Source organism: Pongo pygmaeus, chromosome 13 (assembly GCF_028885625.2).
Source record: "Pongo pygmaeus isolate AG05252 chromosome 13, NHGRI_mPonPyg2-v2.0_pri, whole genome shotgun sequence".
Classification (NCBI taxonomy): Eukaryota; Metazoa; Chordata; class Mammalia; order Primates; family Hominidae; genus Pongo; species Pongo pygmaeus.
In genome coordinates, this window is record NC_072386.2 from 76,797,963 (window position 1) to 76,814,875 (window position 16,913).

The following is a 16,913-nucleotide window of genomic DNA, read 5'->3' on the forward strand; positions in this document are numbered from 1 at the left end:
ATGGGGCCCTGTGATTTCTCTTTCTTTGTCTTTACTTCATTATTTAGAAATTATTAACTGTGAAACTCTCAAAGCCGGGATGGGCCTAGTCATCATTTTGTCCCCAACACCTAGCACAGTGCTTCCATCTGGTTGAAATGTTCAGATGAATAAAGAAAGGAATATAGTCCAATCATCAAACCGTGGGCTAAATTCATCTTTGCAGTGGCTATCCACAGGATAGCTAAATCCACATTTCCACTCCTATCATTAAGGAAGTAAGAAATTTTATAATCAAAAACAATCAGTTACATGCATGTTTCTGAAACCATATGTCTATTTTGCAACTCTTATTGTGTTAGTAAATCTAAGGGCTAACTTTTGAGTAAGATAAGGTCTTATTAATTTATTTTTTAAATCTAAAATAGATTTATTGCATTTCATGCAGTTTGAAGACCATGGAAAGGGGACTAGCACAGTTTTTAATGCATTTAAAAAATAAAGGGGAGGAGGGCAGCAAACACATAAAGTCCTAGTGTCCTGGGTCCCTGGGAGAAAAGAGTGTGGCAATGAACCCACCCACTCTCCATGGGGAATAAATCTGTCTCTTAAATGCAAGGAATGTTTCCATGGCCTCTGGATGCAAATACACAGAGCTCTGGGGTAAGAGCAAGGGATGGGGAGAGGACCACTAGTGAAAAAGCAGCTACACATATTGACCTAATTCAATCTGAGGGTAGAACAACATGGTAAATCTTGGGGGCAGCAGCTGTTCCCAGGGTCAAGAAATATCGTACACCCATGGGAGATTTGCTCCTAAAAAGAAGTGGCAGTAAGAAACGAAAAAAAAAAAAAAAAAAAGGAGAAATATTTCTTCAGCCACGCTCTTCAAGAAAATGCCACAAATATGTGATTTAATATTTTAATTTCATAGCATTGGACACACAGCTCAGCATACTGATATATTGATTCCTTGGAGAAAAAAAGGAAACAAAAAATATTGCATCTTTCTGTTGGAGAATCTCGGCCACCAGGCATGGGGCCTAGTGCACCATCGTCCTAGCCTGCAGGAGCTGCTGAGGTCGGCTGGGTCCTCTGGGGAGGAAGGCTGTGCTCATGACCTGGGGCTGTATGGCAAAAATTGTGTTGAGTGTCCTCGGCCTTGCCAGCTCAGGCCCTCAGCCGCCAGTCACCTGGGGGGCCTGCCCATCAGAGGGCTGGTTGACTGGATAAACATGGGCTGGGCAGGTTCTGGCCCGCAGGTATGGATACTTGCTAGATCTGGTAGAGCTACTGTCCATCTGTGAACTGGCTGAACTACTGCTGTCTTTGCTGGACCTCTGTCTGTGTAATCGGTTGAGCACTGGTGGCAAGTGTCTGGATCTGTCCCTGCAGAATTTGGGTGCCTGATACAGACTGGGCTAAGTGGATACACTGCAGCTGACCAGCCTTCAGCTGCACCGGGATCTGCTGGATCTCTCCTGTGTTAGTGAGGATCTGCTACATCACCTGCACCGTCCATCTAGTACCACTCTGGGCCTACTGGGTTTGACCCTGTGGCTGGACCTGCACAATCGGCATCTGCTGACCTTCTCCAACCTGCGTCGTCACGGGCGTGGTCTGGCCCTGCTGAAGCTGTGCGATGATGATCTGCCCAGGCTGGATGGTGGTCATGGAGCTGGCCGTGGTCTGGCCTTGCTGCTGCCCCTGGACTTGGAGGGCGGTGGGCTGCTGAGCCAGTGTGAAACAGTACTGGACTGGCTCAGCAGGAGTTACAGACTGCAGCACCTCCTCCTGACACTTTGGAGGTTTCAGCTCATCTCTTAGAACAATATCGATGAGAAAATCAAATTGATCACATTTTGTAATTGCCATGGCGATATCATTTCTCTGTAGAGTCTGGCACTTGTTATCCTCTGTGTGAATCCAGGCTCGAAGAGTCAACTCTGTGATAAAAATCTGGGCTGCCCTGGCAAAAAGCACAGGGGCCTCTGCACTGATCATCTTCACATCTTCATCCAGTTTCATAATCTTAATACGAGCCAGTGGGAGTTCCTGCACTCGGAAATTTTTCACTGCTAAATTCCAGATTTCTTCCATGACCCGAGGCCAGAAGGACTTTAGGCTTTGCTGGGCATCACTGCTGCTAGTACCACCAAATCCTCCTTCTGTGGACATTTCGACAAACGCCTCTTCAGGGAGTCCAGGAAGAGCAGGAGCCGCCCTGGCGCTCCTGCGGAGTCGGGCACTGCAGAGGCTTAGGCACCGCGGAGGGCAAGGGGAAGCGTGAGTCCTGGAGAACGGAGCACGCGCGAAGCTGGCGCACAAACACGATGGCGGCCACGCCGTTTGCACCGTCTCCCATTTTCCCCTCCCCCTACCCTGGCGCCCCGACTCCTATAATTAATTTCATATAAGAGGTATTCTGAGAGCGTAGTTATATCAAAAACTTACCTGCATTATTTGCGTGTGTGTGTGTGTGAAAAATGAAGATAAAGAACATATTTAAAAGTAAAATCTGGCTTGAGGGGAGGAGCCAAGATGGCCGAATAGGAACAGCTCCAGTCTACAGCTCCCAGCGCGAGCGACGCAGAAGACGAGTGATTTCTGCATTTCCATCTGAGGTACCGTGTTCATCTCACTAGGGAATGCCAGACAGTGGGCACAGGTGAGTGGGTGAGTGCACTGTGCGCCAGCCGAAGCAGGGGCGAGGCATTGCCTCACTCGGGAAGCGCAAGGGGTAAGGGAGTTCCCTTTCCAGGGGTGACAGACGGCACCTGGAAAATCGGGCCACTCCCACCCGAATACTGTGCTTTTCCGACGGGCTTAGGAAACGGTGCCCCAGGAGAGTATAGCCCACACCTGGCTCAGAGGGTCCTATGCCCACGGAGTCTCGCTGTTTGCCAGCACAGCAGTCTGAGATCAAACAGCAAGTCGGCAGCGAGGCTGGAGGAGGGGCGCCCGCCATTGCCCAGGCTCGCTTAGGTAAACAAGGCAGCCTGGAAGCTTGAACTGGGTGGAGCCCACCACAGCTCAAGGAGGCCTGCCTGCCTCTGTAGGCTCCACCTCTGGGGGCAGGGCACAGACAAACAGAAAGACAGCAGTAACCTCTGCAGACTTAAATGTCCCTGTCTGACAGCTTTGAGGAGAGCAGTGGTTCTCCCAGCACGCAGCTGGAGATCTGAGAACAGGCAGACTGCCTCCTCAAGTGGGTCCCTGACCCCCGACCCCCGAGCAGCCTAACTGGGAGGCATCTCCCAGCAGGGGCAGACTGACACCTCACACGGCCGGCCAGGTACTCCAACAGACCTGCAGCTGAGGGTCCTGTCTGTTAGAAGGAAAACAAACAGAAAGGACATCCACACCAAAAACCCATCTGTACATCACCATCATCAAAGACCAAAAGTAGATAAAACCACAAAGATGGGGAAAAAACAGAGCAGAAAAACTGGAAACTCTAAAAAGCAGAGTACGTCTCCTCCTCCAAAGGAACGCAGTTCCTCACCAGCAACGGAACAAAGCTGGATGGAGAATGACTTTGACGAGCTGAGAGAAGAAGGCTTCAGACGATCAAATTACTCCGAGCTACAGGAGGATATTCAAACCAAAGGCAAAGAAGTTGAAAACTTTGAAAAAAATTTAGAAGAATGTATAACTAGAATAACCAATACAGAGAAGTGCTTAAAGGAGCTGATGGAGCTGAAAACCAAGGCTCGAGAACTACGTGAAGAATGCAGAAGCCTCAGGAGCCAATGCGATCAAATGGAAGAAAGGGTATCAGCCATGGAAGATGAAATGAATGAAATGAAGCGAGAAGGGAAGTTTAGAGAAAAAAGAATAAAAAGAAATGAGCAAAGCCTCCAAGAAATGTGGGACTATGTGAAAAGACCAAATCTACGTCTGATTGGTGTACCTGAAAGTGATGGGGAGAATGGAAACAAGTTAGAAAACACTCTGCAGGATATTATCCAGGAGAACTTCCCCAATCTAGCAAAGCAGGCCAACATTCAGATTCAGGAAATACAGAGAACGCCACAAAGATACTCCTAGAGAAGAGCAACTCCGAGACACATAATTGTCAGATTCACCAAAGTTGAAATGAAGGAAAAAATGTTAAGGGCAGCCAGAGAGAAAGGTCGGGTTACCATCAAAGGGAAGCCCATCAGACTAACAGCGGATCTCTCGGCAGAAACCCTACAAGCCAGAAGAGAGTGGGGGCCAATATTCAACATTCTTAAAGAAAAGAATTTTCAACCCAGAATTTCATATCCTGCCAAACTAAGCTTCATAAGTGAAGGAGAAATAAAATACTTTACAGACAAGCAAATGCTGAGAGATTTTGTCACCACCAGGCCTGCCCTAAAAGAGCTCCTGAAGGAAGCATTGAACATGGAAAGGCACAACCGGTACCAGCCACTGCAAAATCATACCGAAATGTAAAGACCATCGAGACTAGGAAGAGACTGCATCAACTAACGAGCAAAATAACCAGCTAACATCATAATGACAGGATCAAATTCACACATAACAATATTAACTTTAAATGTAAATGGACTAAATGGTCCAATTAAAAGACACAGACTGGCAAATTGGATAAAGACTCAAGACCCATCAGTGTGCTGTATTCAGGAAACCCATCTCACGTGCAGAGACACACATAGGCTCAAAATAAAAGGATGGAGGAAGATCTACCAAGCAAATGGAAAACAAAAAAAGGCAGGGGTTGCAATCCTAGTCTCTGATAAAACAGACTTTAAACCAACAAAGATCAAAAGAGACAAAGAAGGCTATTACATAATGGTAAAGGGATTAATTCAACAAGAAGAGCTAACTATCCTAAATATATATACACCCAATACAGGAGCACCCAGATTCATAAAGCAAGTCCTGAGTGACCTACAAAGAGACTTAGACTCCCACACATTAATAATGGGAGACTTTAACACCCCACTGTCAACATTAGACAGATCAACAAGACAGAAAGTCAACAAGGATACCCAGGAATTGAACTCAGCTGTGCACCAAGCAGACCTAATAGACATCTACAGAACTCTCCACCCCAAATCAACAGAATATACATTTTTTTCAGCACCACACCACACGTATTCCAAAATTGACCACATACTTGGAAGTAAAGCTCTCCTCAGTAAATGTAAAAGAACAGAAATTATAACAAACTATCTCTCAGATCACAGTGCAATCAAGCTAGAACTCAGGATTAAGAATCTCACTCAAAACCGCTCAACTACGTGGAAACTGAACAACCTGCTCCTGAATGACTACTGGGTACATAATGAAATGAAGGCAGAAATAAAGATGTTCTTTGAAACCAACGAGAACCAAGACACAATATACCAGAATCTCTGGGATGCATTCAAAGCAGTGTGTAGAGGGAAATTTATAGCACTAAATGCCCACAAGAGAAAGCAGGAAAGATGCAAAACTGACACCCTAACATCACAATTAAAAGAACTAGAAAAGCAAGAGCAAACACATTCAAAAGCTAGCAGAAGGCAAGAAATAACTAAAATCAGAGCAGAACTGAAGGAAATAGAGACACAAAAAACCCTTCAAAAAATTAATGAATCCAGGAGCTGGTTTTTTGAAAGGATCAACAAAATTGATAGACCGCTAGCAAGATTAATAAAGAAAAAAAGAGAGAAGAATCAAATAGATGCAATAAAAAATGATAAAGGGGATATCACCACCGATCCCACAGAAATACAAACTACCATCAGAGAATATTACAAACACCTCTACGCAAATAAACTAGAAAATCTAGAAGAAATGGATAAATTCCTCAACACATACACCCTCCCAAGACTAAACCAGGAAGAAGTTGAATCTCTGAATAGACCAATAACAGGAGCTGAAATTGTGGCAATAATCAATAGCTTACCAACCAAAAAAAGCCCAGGACCAGATGGGTTCACAGCCGAATTCTACCAGAGGTACAAGGAGGAGCTGGTACCATTCCTTCTGAAACTATTCCAATCAATAGAAAAAGAGGGAATCCTCCCTAACTCATTTTATGAGGCCAGCATCATCCTGATACCAAAGCCTGGCAGAGACACAACAAAAAAAGAGAATTTTAGACCAATATCCTTGATGAACATTGATGCAAAAATCCTCAATAAAATACTGGCAAGCCAAATCCAGCAGCACATCAAAAAGCTTATCCACCATGATCAAGTGGGCTTCATCCCTGGGATGCAAGGCTGGTTCAATATACACAAATCAATAAATGTAATCCAGCATATAAACAGAACCAAAGACAAAAACCACATGATTATCTCAATAGATGCAGAAAAGGCCTTTCAAAAAATTCAACAACCCTTCATGCTAAAAACTCTCAATAAATTAGGTATTGATGGGACATATCTCAAAACAATAAGAGCTATCTATGACAAACCCACAGCCAATATCATACTGAATGGGCAAAAACTGGAAGCATTCCCTTTGAAAACTGGCACAAGACAGGGATGCCCTCTCTCACCACTTCTACTCAACATAGTGTTGGAAGTTCTGGCCAGGGCAATTAGGCAGGAGAAGGAAATCAAGGGTATTCAGTTAGGAAAAGAGGAAGTCAAATTGTCCCTGTTTGCAGATGACATGATAGTATATCTAGAAAACCCCATTGTCTCAGCCCAAAATCTCCTTAAGCTGATAAGCAACTTCAGCAAAGTCTCAGGATACAAAATCAATGTACAAAAATCACAAGCATTCTTATACATCAATAACAGACAAACAGAGATCCAAATCATGAGTGAATTCCCATTCACAATTGCTTCAAAGAGAATAAAATACCTAGGAATCCAACTTACAAGGGATGTGAAGGACCTCTTCAAGAAGAACTACAGACCACTGCTCAAGGAAATAAAAGAGGATACAAACAAATGGAAGAACATTCCATGCTCATGGGTAGGAGGAATCAATATCAGGAAAATGTCCATCCTTCCCAAGGTAATTTACAGATTCAATGCCATCCCCATCAAGCTACCAATGACTTTCTTCACAGAATTGGAAAAAACTACTTTAAAGTTCATATGGAACCAAAAAAGAGCCCGCATCGCCAAGTCAATCCTAAGTCAAAAGAACAAAGCTGGAGGCATCACACTACCTGACTTCAAACTATACTACAAGGCTACAGTAACCAAAACAGCATGGTACTGGTACCAAAACAGAGATACAGATCAATGGAACAGAACAGAGCCGTCAGAAATAATGCCACATATCTACAACTATCTGATCTTTGACAAACCTGACAAAAACAAGAAATGGGGAAAGGATTCCCTATTTAATAAATGGTGCTGGGAAAACTGGCATATGTATGTATGTAGAAAGCTGAAACTGGATCCCTTCCTTACACCTTATACAAAAATCAATTCAAGATGGATTAAAGACTTAAATGTTAGACCTAAAACCATAAAAACCCTAGAAGAAAACCTAGGCATTACCATTCAGCACATAGGCATGGGCAAGGACTTCATGTCTAAAACACCAAAAGCAATGGCAACAAAAGCCAAAATTGACAAATGGGATCTAATTAAACTCAAGAGCTTCTGCACAGCAAAGGAAACTACCATCAGAGTGAACAGGCAACCTACAAAATGGGAGAACATTTTCGCAACCTACTCATCTGACAAAGGGCTAATATCCAGAATCTACAGTGAACTCCAACAAATTTACAAGAAAAAAACAACCCCATCAAAAAGTGGGTGAAGGACATGAACAGACACTTCTCAAAAGAAGACATTTATGCAGCCAAAAAACACATGAAAAAATGCTCACCATCACTGGCCATCAGAGAAATGCAAATCAAAACCACAATGAGATACCATCTCACACCAGTTGGAATGGCAATCATTAAAAAGTCAGGAAACAACAGGTGCTGGAGAGGATGTGGAGAAATAGGAACACTTTTACACTGTTGGTGGGACTGTAAACTAGTTCAACCCTTGTGGAAGTCAGTGTGGCGATTCCTCAGGGATCTAGAACTAGAAATTCCATTTGACCCAGCCATCCCATTACTGGGTATATACCCAAAGGACTATAAATCATGCTGCTATAAAAACACATGCACACGTATGTTTATTGCGGCATTATTCACAATAGCAAAGACTTGGAACCAACCCAAATGTCCAACAATGATAGACTGGATTAAGAAAATGTGGCACATATACACCATGGAATACTATGCAGCCATAAAAAATGATGAGTTCATGTCCTTTGTAAGGACATGGATGAAATTGGAAATCATCATTCTCAGTAAACTATCGCAAGAACAAAAAACCAAACACCACATATTCTCACTCATAGGTGGGAATTGAACAATGAGAACACATGGACACAGGAAGGGGAACATCACACTTCGGGGACTGTTGTGGGGTCGGGGGAGGGCGGAGGGATAGCATTGGGAGATATACCTAATGCTAGATGACGAGTTAGTGGGTGCAGCGCACCAGCATGGCACATGTATACATATGTAACTTACCTGCACATTGCACACATGTACCATAAAACCTAAAGTATAATAATAATAATAATAAAAGAAAAAAAAAAAGTAAAATCTGCTTTGTGGGAATAGAATTTACTTTTCACTTTTATTTTTCCTTCCCTTTTCCATTGTTTGGGATCCGCAGAGGACGAGCGCTCAACGTACAGCAGAGAGGAGGATAAAGCTGTAAGCAGTGTCTCGGATTTGATTGTGATCTCTCTGTCTCTTAAATAAAGATAATGTCCTCATTGTCTGATTGAGACAGAAACTCCCCACCTCCCTATTAAAAATTTTTTTTTTAAACCCTGACCCAGAGGTTTCTGAAGCCTCCATTGATAACACACAATGGCCTGTTCTTCTAGGATGTTTCATGGCCCTTAAGGAAGCCTCTGTTCGCCCACATGATGAAAGGGTGAGAGATGAGCAAGGAGAAGCCAAGGTTCACCCGCCTCGCCCTGGCTAGGCAGAGGACTGTGGGCAAGTGCAGGAATCCATAAAGGACGAGCTGGGCCGAGGGAAGCCACGTTTGTATCTCAAGGACAAGAAATAGGCAAACCTTCACAGGAAATATTTCCCGGCACCTTTCAGCTTAGAGGACAGAGGAAAGAGGAGGCAAGAAGGAAAAGGGAAATAAAGTCACAGAAGGGGGAGGAAAGGGAGGGAACCTAAGCAAGCACCATCATGAGCCAGAGCCAGTGCTCAAGGTGGCTTTGCCCCTTTTCTCGTCGTGGGCTTTCCAGTGCCAGTCCTCTCTGCCCTGGCCTTTGGCTGAGGCCATTTTTCAATGGTCTAGAGGTGAAGTATCCCAACCGGATGTGTCGTGCTGAGCTGTATTTGCACTCTCTGTCAGCTTGGCCTAGTGCCCACCCATTGTGAAGGCCCTCACTCTAATCCCTGAGCCTGTGAATGTGTCACCTTACATGGCACAGCAGACTTTACCAATGTGAGTAAATTTACAGTCTTTCAGATTAGACTGGGCTCATCTGGATTATCTAGATGAGATACAACGTCACTGGCTTTGAAACTGGAGGGAGAGGCCACAAGCCAATGGGGGAATGTGGGCTGCCTCTAGGGGCTGGAAAAGGTCATGGATTCTCCCCGCATTGGACTTCAGAAAGGGAAGTAGCCCTGCTGAAACCTCGATTTTAGCCCAGTGAGACCCATGTCAGACTTCTGACCAACAGAACTATAAATAATAAATTTGCATTATTTTAAGCCACTAAATTTAGGGTCATTTGTGGCAGCTATGGAAAGCTAATATATTCATTAACAGATCTTGAGAAGAGCTAGAGGCCAGAGGCCAAAAAACACTTCATAGTCTACTTGGCAGCTAATAGCAGGAAACAAGCATTAAATTGTGTGTCCTGTGCTTCTCTGCACTAGTCCCACTCTGCTCAGTTATAAAGAGCTGTAATGAGAGGAGGGAGATGAAAAAGAACTGAAAGTATTTACCGACGTGGAGAGGAAGGAGATGACAAAGGTCAGCATAAATGGGGCCGTCTCCCATCTTCTAGGGCAAGTAAAAGGCTGGTGAGCCATAGAGTTGTGAAAATTATATTTTAAAATCAAAGTTGGGAAAGACTTCAAAGTTGGATTACTTTTTTCAATAATATATTAAGTAAATATATTAAGGTGATAAAATAAAATGGTGCATGTGAGACCTCTTGAAAACTATAAAATATAAGATGTAGTGGGCTAGATAGTTGTCTCCAAAAGAGTAAGTCCAGGTCCTAATTCCTAGAACATCTAAATGGACCTCATTTGGAAAAAGGGGCTTTGCCAATGTGATCACATTAAAGATCATGAGAAGAGGTATTCTGAATTACCCCTAAATGCAATCACATATATTTTCCCAAGACAGACACAGATAGGAGAAGAGGAGGAAGTAATGTGGCCACAGAGGCAGAGACTGGAGTGATGAAGCCAAAAGCCAAGGAATGTTGGCAGCTGTCATATGCTGAAGGAGTCACAATCTTTCCTCATAATCTGGAGGAAGTGGCACCCTGCCAGCACCTTGATTTCAGACTTCTGGCCTCCAGAACTGTGGGAGAATACCTTTCTGTTATTTTAAGGCACACAATTTATGGAAATTAGGTATGGCAGCCCTAGAAAACTCATATACGTAAGGTTAGGAGCTAAGCTAGAAAATAAAAGTACTACTAGAAATGGCAATATATTCATTTATGAGTGTTATTAAGTGGTCCACTGACAATCCCATGTTGTAGTAGGATGATGTGATTATCATGTGAGCCCCTAATCGGAGTTCAAGTTCATGATCAGGTGGTGAGATCCTTGAGGATCCTGTCATCCCATAGTGCTGGGTGCCAAATAGGTGCCCAATAGATATTTTCTGATTTGCATATTGTAACAAGGAGTAATTCCTCCAAAAAGGAGCTCATCAAGAATGTGGAAAAGTAGAACTGCTCCCATCAGGAATTGTGGCCCGGTGGAACCCCAGCTCACTCTTTCTCTTGGGAGCTACTGAATTCTCAGGAAAAGCCTATACCAAGTCCAGCAACTTCAGGGCTATCTGTGACACTCTGTGGACCCCTCATGAAGGTTTTCCCCTTAACTCTTATGCAAGAGAAGTTGACCATGCCCCAAAGCCACATCGACCAGACGAATCCCCATGATATGAGGGGATGGGATCCAATTTTCCAAGGTGAGGGTCGTGAAGCTACCTCTACCCAAGAGAGAGCCCGTTACGTCACATTCCCATTGGCCTCCATTCAAACCTGAGTCCTGCTGCACCGTGAATTTGAGAAAACTTTTGATCCTCAGATTGCTTCCTCATTTGTTTCTAGAAATGTCTAGAAAGTTTCTAGAAAATAGTCGTTTTGTGTGGAAGCCTCCCAAGGTCCTTTACTGGCTAGCTTTGGCTCCTGCCACAATACCTCTCTCTCAGTCAGCATGACAACCATCTGCCCTTGAGGCTGAGAGGCCAAAACAAATATGATTAGAGTTGCTATCTTCAGAGTGCTGACAGCACCCTTGGTGTTGGACAACTGGCATGTTGGTTCCAGAATTGTTCCCCAGCCAAGTGCAGCCAGCCCAAGTCACAATGCCAAAGTTGGTTCCCAAGGGACTTTGCAGAAACTGCAAAGTGAGAGAGAATACTATATACATTTGGATGAGAAATATGCTTCCATCAGCACTGGTTCCTCCACCCGATTCAGCAATACAGGAAGCTATTAAAAAGAATGCATGTTTTAGTTACAAGTTTGGCAATTGTTCATTTATCACTGTACAGTCTCCTTACACCCAAATATGCCCAGGAGTCAAAAGCCCCAAATCTCTTTTCTCTCTCGTGGATGAAATTAATCATTTATCCAAATGAGATTTTCTGTGCTACGTTGGCATGACCGCCCCTGTCTGGGATCCTGATGTCCCACTCAAGAGAATGGCTCTGTTGTTCTCCTTCTCACACTGAAGCCCAGAGCAGCTAATTCGCCTCCTCACAGTGGCAGCCTCCACACTGTGAATTTGTAGGTCAGGACGCCTGTTAATTCTTTTGATCCTATGGCTTCCTTCCTTGCTATAACACTTCACGCATCTAGTCTGGTTGTGTTAGGATGGCTATGACCAGTTTTTGTCATGGTAATCCGGTTATATTCCATTCTATTTTAAAAGTAGAAGTATGATGTTTTGTTGAGGCAGTAACAATTGCTGTTATGTCAACTGCACGTTGCAGAACAAATTCAGTTTTCAGTGATTCTGTTTTTTGAGATGAAATTGGAAAGGACTTTGGAAATTGTCTGGCCCAAATTCTCCATTTTGAGATTCTTCCAAAGTCAAAAGCTTGTCTGTAATGGAGCAGGATTTGCAGTCAATTCTCAAAGTCCCCATTCTAAGCTCTTACCATGACCTCAAGCTTCCCAGAACATGATTGTCTGAAGATCCTTGACTATCTTGCATTTCCTTGTCAGTAATCCCATGTCTCATGCTCCTCCTGGAAAGGGATTTTGATATCCATTTATTTTGATAGGAGAGTCCTGGCCATCATCTGGCATGAGCTGCAGAGAAGCTTGTGTCCATCTGTGAGGTGGGAGGCATATTATTTCTCAACCTAATTGCAGCTAAGCCACCAAGACTCTAGATGTTAGGGTGCAATAACAGTCATCCTGAATGTTGGCTCTTGTTTGACAGCATCATTCACTCTTACTGCTGGGACTCACACATGGCAGTGATGGGGCCCCTGAATGAGTTAAGGTGGAGGCATTGATGGCCCCTCCTGTACTGTATTAGATGGCATCTGTGTACCCAGCTCATGAAGTTTGGCAGAACATGGAGAAAGACATGAGTAAGGAAGGCATGCTCTTCCCTTGGATGAAAGCACTATTCAAGCATCTCTCAGATAAGAGTTCCTGGCATGATACATTATCCTATTTTACCTTCTGAACAGGGTTGTGTTGAGGATAAAATAGCAAGATGACATGTAAAAGCACGTAGAAGGTTTTCATGAGTAAAAATTAATATGACTGCTAAGTGCTTGACGTTATATTACTAGTCCCTTTTAAAATGTATTTTTTAAACATGGACAAAATTGCCACATAATATGTAATATAAATTATCTGGGAAAAATTTGCTAACCCTCTTATTTTGGCCAAATGACTCCCCCAGATGGATGTGGAACTAAGACCCGGATCCAATACTGGCTGTGCCAAATGAAGAAATGGAAATAGATTTGAAAGGTGGGAACTTTGAATGGAAAACTTTTTTTCCTTGCTTTCCGACCTAGAATCTGTTCAAAAGTGTTAGACAGCTCTCAGAATCCACAGTGGGAGAATAAAATTTCAAATGGAAAATTTTAAGTGCCAAGAGCCTCTCATCACTAGGATAACATTTTGTTTTTTCTTTCTTGAATTCTCTGACTTCCTCTCCTTTGCTGAACTATTTTGTAACCATTTTATTAGTATTTATATGTTACATAAAATATTTTGGTTTGGGTTTTCTATAGGTTTTTGAGGGCATGTGAAATAAGGTCAAATCTTGTATTTTTGTAAAATTTTATCAATACATTCCTAAAGAAGAGGTTCAAAGGGTGGTGATAGAGACAGGAGAGCAGTTAGTCCTAACCCTTAACGTTATTCTCCTCTTTTGGCACTTTGGTTCTTAGTAAGGAACAAGTCTTTCTTTGTCTTTTTTTTTTTTTTTTTTTTTTGAGACAGGGTTTCCCTCTGTCACCCAGGCGGGAGTGCAGTGGCACTATTGTGGCTCACTGCAGCCTCAAACTTCTGGGCTCCAGCGATCCTCTTGCCTCAGCCTCCTTGAGTAAGTCTTCCTTGAACATTTACTTTCAACCAGGTTTGATTATAAGTGATTTTGTTTCCTTTTGGTTTTGCTTTTGCTTTTTTCTGAATTCAGCATTTTCTTGTAAGTTGTCACAGTTACACTAATTCTTAAGGAAATAGATTCACTCCACATTTGCGTTGTTGGAGTTGTAGCTACCTTCTTTGTGTAAGTGGTTCACTGATGTGTTTTTTGGGATAATCAATACAGATGAATATTATATATTCATCAGATTTCAGATTAGCAGTCCTTGAATACAAGGATATTTTTCGGTAAATATGAGCGAAAGAGGAAATCTTTAAAGTTAGTGCAGTTGACTCACAAGATTGACGCACTGAGAACAAACTCCATGTCATCTCCATCCCTGGATCTCAGGGAGGTGGCCTTCTTCCTCTCTTGCTCTCTGGTATGTGACAGTTTGTAAGGTTGCACGAGAAGTTTATCTAGATAGTGGCCTCCAGGTAGACTCCCAGTGGTCACAGAATGGAAAGACTCACAAATTAATGTCCAACCAAATTTGGACACAAATTAATGCCCAACCAATTTGGACAAAACCAAATGAATATTCTTGAGTCACACAGTTTATTAACTCAATTAAAAACCATTAGTCAGAAGCAAAGGAAAAGAGATGGGTAAGAAGTCAACCCAGTTACACGAAAGGGTGGAAGGACTACACTCAGAATCCTCAGCCGTGCAGTATTGATCAGCCCCGTCTCTCTCTTCCTCTTTGCTACCTGAGCCTTCCCACGGACAGGCATATGTTAAGGACATAAGAGTGAGGCTTCAGCAAGCCCAATGCAAGCCCAGTGAATGAAATAGGCTACAGCCAACAATACACAGTCTATTGCACAGATGCAAGCTGTAGCTTGCCTGTGAGCCTGATAAATAGCTTTTGATTTTATCTGCCTTTTTTGAGGAGAGGACAAGTTAGGCCAGAATAGATGTCACTAATGGGTAACTGATGTAAGGCCTCATGAATATTGAGTGCCTCTTTGACTCATATATATTTAGGGTGTCATGAATATTCAGAGCCTCATATAGCTCATGGATATTTGGTTTCTATTGCCCTATGTATTAGTCTGGGCTCTTCAGAGAGACAGAACCAATAGGATAATGAGATGGGTGGATGGGTGAATAGATTAGGCAGATACATGATAGATAGATAGATAGATAGATAGATAGATAGATAGATAGATAGGAAGAGATTTATTAGGGGAATTGGCTCACATGATTGTAGAGGCTAAGAAGTTCAACTCCAAAAGCCTCAGAAGCAGGAAGCCAATGTATAATTTTCAGTCTGATGGGGGAGGCCTGAGAAGCTGAGATGGGGCTGAGGGAGGATGCTGGAGTAAGTCCTGGAGCCCAAAGGCCTGGAGTTCTGATGTTTAAGGACAAGAGAAGGGTGTCTCCACTCCAGGAGAACAAGAAATAATTCACCTTTTCTCTGTCTTTTTGTTCTATCCATGCTCCCAGCCGATTAGATGGCGCCTGCCCACAATGAGAGTAGGTCTTCCCTACTTGGTCCATGGACTCACAATCACATCTGAATACACTTCACAGACACACCCAGAGGAAATGCTTTACTACCCCTCTAGGTATCCCTTAATCCAGCCAAGCTGACACCTAAAGTTAACAGCACACCCTACTTCCCTTTGTTTCTTTGTGTAGTGCACATAGACTCTTTTTGTCCATGCATAACATATCTCCCAGGTTACTAACGTATATGTATCTAACACATGTCATGAATCTGTATATTCCTCATAAGCTACTTGCCTATACATCTTATGATTTGCATCTATCCCATTTGTTTTCTATAGCAGAACTGAGTATTTTCAAATAATACAACAAACACAATACAGCAACATGCACAACTGGTTGAGTGGTGTATTAGAAAAAAAATAGAATTAGTAGTCATTCATCAAAAAGTGTTCTTTATTGCTGGGAAACATTTCTTTGGACTAACACCCTCTTAATGGCCACACCAAAAACAGAACCCCAGAAATCTAAAATAATAATAATAATAATTTTCTCATTTGAGTTTATAGCACTGTGCTTTGCTCAGTTGTTTAAGTCCAAAACCCAGCACTATGTTGATTTCTCACTACCTCATATTCCATCCATCAATAAACCCTGCTGATTCCGCCTCTATTTCTCTTTAACATTATCACCCACACTAGTTTAGACCACAGTGGTCTCTTGCCTTGACAGGGCAGTAACCTACCAACCAGCATCCCTGTGGCCACTCCTGTCTCTCTGCAGCTCACTTTCCACATGGCAAGCTGAGTGGTTTTTAAAATATGCAAATTCGTGTGAGTGTCCTCCAACTGCTTCTAGATGAGTGACAACCAAAGTATGGTCAGTGGAGATGGAAACAACTAAAATGTCTGTAAATTAACAAATGAATAAACAAAATGTGGTATATCCATATCATGGAAGGTTATAGGTTATTTTTCCATAAAAAGGAAGAAAGTTCTGACACATGCTACAACATGGATGAATCTTGACATTATGCTAAATGAAAAAAGACAGTCACAAAAGCCCACATATTGTATAATTCCATTTATACAAAACGCCCAGCACAGGCAAATCAATAGAGACAGAAAGTACATGAGTGACTGCATAGAGCTGGGGAGGGGTGGGTGGCAGCAGGGCAGGGAACTAGCTACAGAGTCAAGGGTTTCTCTTTGCAGGGTGAAAATATTCTAAAATTAACTGTGGTGACAATTGCACATATCCATCAATATACTAAAAATAAATTCTACACTTTAAAATGGGTAAATTGTATGGTATGTACATTATTTCTCAATAAAGTTTTGTTTGTTTGTTTGTTTCTAAAGTAGTTTGTGAGCAAGCACCATCTGAATCACATGGCAGCTTGGAGAAATGCAAATTCTTAGGGCCCACTTCAGACCCACTAAAGAATCTCTAGGGATGGGCTCAGCAATCTGTGTTGTTGTTGTTTTTTTAATTTAATTTTTATTTTAAGTTCAGGGGTATATGTGCAGGTTTGCTATATAGGTAAACTTTTGTGATGGGGGTGTGTTTAAAAGAGTATTTTGTCACTCAGGTATTAAGCCTAGTATACACTAGTTATTTTTCCTTATCCTCTCCCTCCTCCCACCCTCCACCTTCCAATAGGCCCCTGTGT

At 42.6% G+C, this 16,913-nt stretch overlaps 1 protein-coding gene across 1 annotated transcript in view; it reads right to left on the reverse strand.

Annotated features, from left to right (window-relative positions):
* Positions 1-887: 887 nt before the first annotated feature.
* LOC129043497 (nuclear transcription factor Y subunit gamma-like) overlaps positions 888-16,913 on the reverse strand; it is a 34,914-nt gene continuing 18,888 nt past the window's right edge. Inside the window, exon 4 of the mRNA XM_054500175.1 lies at positions 888-2,376. Within this exon, the coding sequence (XP_054356150.1) occupies positions 1,519-2,376 (858 nt within the window). The 3' untranslated portion in view covers positions 888-1,518. The remainder of the gene's footprint in view (positions 2,377-16,913) is intronic.